This window comes from Muscardinus avellanarius, assembly GCF_963383645.1.
Source record: "Muscardinus avellanarius genome assembly, chromosome: 11".
Lineage (NCBI taxonomy): Eukaryota > Metazoa > Chordata > Mammalia > Rodentia > Gliridae > Muscardinus > Muscardinus avellanarius.
This window is the reverse complement of record NC_137797.1, coordinates 14,983,036-14,989,035: the sequence shown is the minus strand read 5'-3', so window position 1 is coordinate 14,989,035 and position 6,000 is coordinate 14,983,036. Positions and strand designations below refer to the sequence as shown.

Sequence of the window (6,000 nt, the reverse complement as noted above, 5' to 3'; positions counted from 1 at the left end):
TATACATAATCAGAAACTCCATATTTTTTGTGATGCTTCTGTTATCTTTCAGACATCATCAGTCATTCCAGGAAATGAAAGGCCATTTACTAAGAATATATTTTTTGTTGTTAAATGAATAAAAACAAAGGCCATGGTACCCTCAATATCAGATTCTAGGAGTCATAAGCTTCTGAAAAGCTTTCAGGTGATTGAAGATAACTGAAAATTCTTAAGTTTCAATGGCATTCAGCTGAAAACAAAACTAGAAAAATTAGCTAAAAATTTTTTAAAAATGAGGAATAAGTATACTACCCGAAGATGTGAGTGGATAAGCCCTGTTGCCGAGCTGATTTTGGTATCATATGGGAAGGCAGGAGCATATATTAATGGAAAGAGATGTGCTTGGAAGCCAGTCAGAGTTTGGTTCTACTCCTGACACTGCCATTAATAATCTGTGTGATCTTGGGCAAGTCAGATGATTTCTCTGAGAGCTAGTTCTATTAGGTAAATAATAATGCCTTTCTTATGACATGGCAGTGAGGATCCATCAGTGCCAACTACCCTAGAAGTCCTAGCTAGATAAATGGTAGCTCTTATTATCTTCACCAAGTGTGTGCAGAGGCTGCATCTGAGACGGGATCTTCATCACGTGCCTTCGACTAACACAGAGCCCCCTAAGGGCCGGGTGACCACAAATGAAGCCTTAACTCAAAGACAGTAGAGTCTTTGAGAAAATCAGTATTAAAGTAGGGTCTGTCCTTTCATGATGGAGCACAAAGACGCTATTAGTGAACTCAGCCAATATGCGCTCTGTGAACCCGTGCAACACATTTGGAGAGATCCCTTCGAAGCAGCATGCTGAAGCAGGGCTCCAGGGGGAGCTTAAAACCTGGCCACTCTACCTGTGCCAGGTAATCTAGGAAAGGACCCAGGAGAAGCATTCGGGGAGCAGGTGTCTATCCCTAGGGTTGAACCCAGCTGTCTGAATGTGATTATAGACTGCCTGGCTGGATTTCATATTGATTTCCAGGAAGGTTATAAGCATAGCAAGATTTGGAGTATGTAGGAGAGAGACTGCTCTCTGGACTGAGTGTGCTACTGGATGGATGTTGGTGGAGGAATGCTAGAAACTCCATTATCTTCCTCTACAGGTTCAAATCCTCTTGTCTGCCTGTGTTTCCTATCTGCTTCCTCCTTACTGGGGAAGGGAGAGGAATTGCAGGCTTTGGCTTCAAGCAAGCAGGATAGGGTTTAAATTTTGGTTCTGTACCTGTTGGCTATGTGAATTTGGGGAAGTTAATTTCACAAGAGAGTGCACTCAGTTTTCTCATAGATAAACTGTAATACTCACACTGCAGGTTTGCTCCAAGGGGTCCATGAACTTATGACTGGAAACGCCACATGATGCTTACTTAAGAACTGTAGGTTCTGCTGGACACTGAAGGTTATGGGCGATAATGAGAGGACCCTGTTCTTGCTCTCAGCCAAAAGCCAAGGTGGTATTAGTGTATTTAAGCATAAAGACATCAGAGTGACCCATCTAAAAGCTTGATGTACCCCAGGGAACTTATACAAAGGAAGCAGTAGCCTTTGCAGCTCTCTCTGCCCCAAGGGGGTGGGCACAAGAGCTACAGTTGGTGACGGATGAGCATCTGCTCCCAAAGTAAGATCTGGGAACTCAGGTTTTTGGCTCTGTAGACCTTAGGCTCCACGGGGCTGGCAGCCTCTGCATTGAAATGTTGGAGCTCCAGCCTTAGGTAGGATCAGCTTGGAGTGTCAGGCACCTACCTTTGGGGGGAATAGGATTTTCTCCTGTGTCTGTGAAGTGTCATGTTTTTGCCTTATTATATTTCATGTACATGAAAACTACACTATCTTCTGGTTCATACCTATTGTCTCAGTGTAATTAGCACCTTCTTTCATTTTCAAAAGCGACCTAGTTTGGATGATAAATTATATGGTCACTTGCTCTGTCCATAAACATGCAAATGAAGGCAAGGTTGCTGGGCATGATAGCAGTGCCAGGACAAAGTAAAAAAAAAAAAGCTTTAGGGAATTAAAAATTGACTTTGAAAACACTGAGGAACCAGTACTACCAGCTGATTTTCAAGTTGGCTCAGGTAGCTGGTAATAATTAATTCAAAATACATCTGGTAACACTGGCCCCACTCAGGAAGGAGAAGTGAGAAGTGTGTGAATGTGTGAGTGTGTGTGTGTGTGTGTGTGTGTGTGTGTGTGTGCATATGTACATAGGGAAGGAAAAGGCAGTGGTATGCTGCTGATAAATTTTAAACAACCAGCTCTTGGTGAGAAGGGAGGTCACAGGACATGGAATTGGAAAGAGGTACATACAGTAAGTTCTTATGGGCCTGCAGAAGTTGGCTCTAGCATACCGGTGAAGAAATTGGTAGGGGTTAAATTAGTGATGTGTACATGTATGTACATACAAGTTTTTTACCCCAATATGATGTATGAATATAATGCACCGATAAAAAAAATTTAAAAATATTAAAAGAATAAAAAAAAGAAATTGAAATTTAACATGTACTTTGAACACTTTCTGGTCATGTTTTACTTTTTATGGTGTTCATGGACTACTTTTGTAATAATAAACGCTGTAGATGCTCACGTTCTTTCTTGCTCTCTGTATCTACGGGTATGAATTAGTCTGAATGTGTGAGAGTCAGTCCTCATTGCAATTCCCCTACTTTGGAAAGTCTCAGTGAAACTCCACTCACGCATAGACAGCATGCGCCTGGTCTCACTGACTGGATCGTGGTGGGGTACTGTGTGAACAGCTGGGACAAGGGACCGGGTGTCCACTTTACAATGGAAGCCCATGGTTTACTAATGTGGTATAATACAGCTTCTGGCTTTGGTTGGGTTGAGACAGAAGCTAAGTGGGAAATTTGAAAAAGGTTGGAGTTAGAGGATAAAGTGAGGTCTAACCTCAGGCATGGAGAAAGAAAAAGGTTAAAGTTCTAAAGATGAGAAACATCAAATGGGATGAAGGAAAGTGTGACACGGTGGTTTACAGAGGCCAACTTTGCCCCCTGCACTGAAGGACACCACAGTAGCTTCTCACAAGAGAGGGAGCGGAATGGGGCAGAAACAGTCCGTACTCTCGTTTATTGAATTCAGCTTTCGCTGGTCACATGGCAACTCCATACAAACAGCCCAGCAGAGGGTGGGGCAGTAACTCTTGTTCTCATCAGTGTAAACACAACATTAATATTGAAGAGTAAAGAAAACAAGTAAGAAGTCCAGTGTCTCCTCAATCTGTGAAATGGCGAAAGTGCTTGCCCACCCTTGGATGGGTCCCAAGGGAGACTGAGGCTGTCACCTCTTCCCATCCACAGTGCAGCAGGTGTGAATGCAGAGGAGCCCGGTGGGGTCTTCCATGGGCCTCCTCTGTTCATGTGAGTCTTCAGAATGAGCCCCTGGGAGCTGGTCAAGTTCTTCTAAAGGCCTGAGAGAGTGGCACCTTTTGTGTGCACCGAATGGTTCTTTCAAAGCCCTTTCCTCTTCAGTCAGTCATGGCCTATAGCAAAGGTGACTGGTGTGCCACAGTTGCTTCTGTATTCCGAGTTCCCAGGAATTCAGATTCCTGCTGGTCCCGGTGCATGCTAATCCTGAAGGAAGCTGCCCATGTCTGAATGTGTACTGAAGGCTCTTATCTTCCTTGCTGGGCCACTGCTGATGGGATGGAGAGGGGCATTGGTTGATGTCAGTGACTTTCCTTTAGAGCCTCAAAGGATCAGATTTTCCATTTTGGATTCCCAGACCAAAAATAAACAAAATCCCCCAAATTAAAATAAACTGAAACAAAACAAGATTGACTTTGGGGATAAAGAACCAATCGACCCCACGTCCATGACTTCCAGATACAATGTCCCTGTTGGGTTTCCCCAGCTTTTTGATTCAGATCCTAGGCTCGCCATCCGCTTGGGTGCTGATGCATTGCAGGACAAAGAAGAAAGGTTCCTCGGAATGAAGACATAACTCTGTCATTTCCTGGGATGGCTCACCCACTGCACTCTGACTTCCCTTTCTCCCCAGCTACAATGGGACTCCTAATTATTAAAAGGCAGTGGGGACATCAGAAGCCCTGTCTTGGTTTGTGGCTCTGCGGTAAGATGATCACCCTTTCCCCCTTCACTGTCCCCTCTTGAAGAGACAGGTGTTGACTGTCTCTTTCCTATATTCTGGATCCCTATCCGAGATCTCTGCCATGAAAGCAGCTTTGTTGGGGCCAAAGAGACAAAAGAAAAACAAACCAAAAAGCATTGCTTAATTTTAACTTTGGAGGCTGGGCCCCGAGCGGCCAGTGGCTCTTCCCCTGTGCCATGTCCTTCCCGCGCAGTGGCTTCTCAGTGCTAGCTGTTGTTCTCGGCCGTGAGATATTTCAGGGCAGCAAAACCATAGCGGCGCGACATGTCCTGCTGAAACTCTTCTTTCAGAGTTTTGAGACAGATGCGGTATTGCTTGTTGGAACGGAACTTAGTGATGTCAAAGCTGGGGGCGTGAGGCATGTGGATCATGTAGGCGTTGGGCAGCACAGTGAATTCATACTCCTGGAAGAAGGAAGACAAGAGCAGAGTGAGCGCTTGTGGGGACCCGAGGCAGGGCAAGTGGAAGGCTCCATGTGATACCTGCAGGAATGAACAACAGAACGACACCAAGAAGCAGGGTGGCCCATGACATACCTGGCACACATGGAGAAAGGTTATTAGGTGGAGGGACGGAAGGTGACATTTCCAAACTCTGCTGATCTGTTGACACAGTCCGTGTGCTGGTGGGACTGTGTCACAGTATCCCTGCAAAAACTATGGACCCAGTGTACTGTGTTCCAGCAAAAAAAGTCCTGGCCTTGGGCTAGTCCAGGCCTATTTTTATGACCTTGCACAAAATAGTTGACTAATCTGAACCTTATTTTTCTCATCTATAAAGTGAAATTTATGCCTTAAAAGGTGAACCATGAGGGTGGAACTCACATTATGTAAACACTGTTGAACAAAGCACACAACCCTAAAGTCTCTAGATACAAGTGAGCTCACCCCGATGTGGTTACTCTAGGGTGCTGCAGCTGTGGTGGTATCGAATGTCCCTCAGAAAATCTCATGTGCTTAAAGTACACAAATGTGAAATAACTGAATGAGGCTCTAACCTCATCCATGAATAAATCCACTGGCAAATTCATAACTTGAATGGACTTAATGGGTGGTAACTGTAGGCAGGTAGGATGTGGCTAGAGGAGGTAGCCTGTCTCTCTCCCTCTGTGCTTTCTGGCTGCCATGAGCTGAGCAACTTTCCTCCACTAGACCCTGTCACCATCAAATTTCTGACTTGGAGCTCACCAACCATCAGCTGAACCTCTAAAGCTATGAGCCCAAATAAACCTTTCTATCTCTAAATTGTTTTTGTAAGGTATTGTGGCCACAGCAAAAAAAGATGACTAGTATACCTGGGGTGGTTTCTCACCCAAATAATTGACATATCTCTATATGATTCCTTACAGGACAGGATGAGTTCTGACAGCCACCACCAATCAGTGTCAAAAAGGGGGCAACGAATGAAAAAAGAAATTAAAAACAAATGTTCCAGTGGGCTGAAGCTTATCAAGAATAAAACTCTTTCGGACTCTTTCCTCTTATAAGTCATACCATTATAGAGTATTCTCAACCTGGCAGAATCCAGTAAAAAACTCGATCCAAAAATAAAAGGTCCCTGAATAGCCAAAATAGATGACAAAAATTTAGGACACGTAACTCTGGGAGAACCCAGCACTTTCACTCCATCTCTTTTGGACTTAATGTCTGTTGAGTTTTCTTCACCCAGTTTCCAATCCCAGAGCAGATGAGAATAAACTCAGAAAGGCCAACTCAGGACAGCAGAAGGCACCTGATACAACCAGAAAACTGACAACAGCAAGAAGTGGCGACTGATGGCGAGGACTGAGTGAGAAAAATCATACAGCTCAGCTGTCTGGGACATTTCACACAGGAATAAAGTACCCTA

The 6,000-nt window shown here is 44.4% G+C and overlaps 1 protein-coding gene across 3 annotated transcripts in view; it reads right to left on the bottom strand.

Moving 5' to 3' along the window:
* Positions 1 to 4,358: 4,358 nt before the first annotated feature.
* LARGE1 (LARGE xylosyl- and glucuronyltransferase 1) overlaps positions 4,359 to 6,000 on the bottom strand; it is a gene marked incomplete at both ends in the record, with an annotated part of 407,629 nt that continues 405,987 nt past the window's right edge. For all 3 annotated transcript variants that reach the window (XM_080706528.1, XM_080706526.1, XM_080706527.1), the window contains one exon: positions 4,359 to 4,556. In XM_080706528.1, the coding sequence (XP_080562654.1) occupies positions 4,359 to 4,556 (198 nt within the window). The remainder of the gene's footprint in view (positions 4,557 to 6,000) is intronic.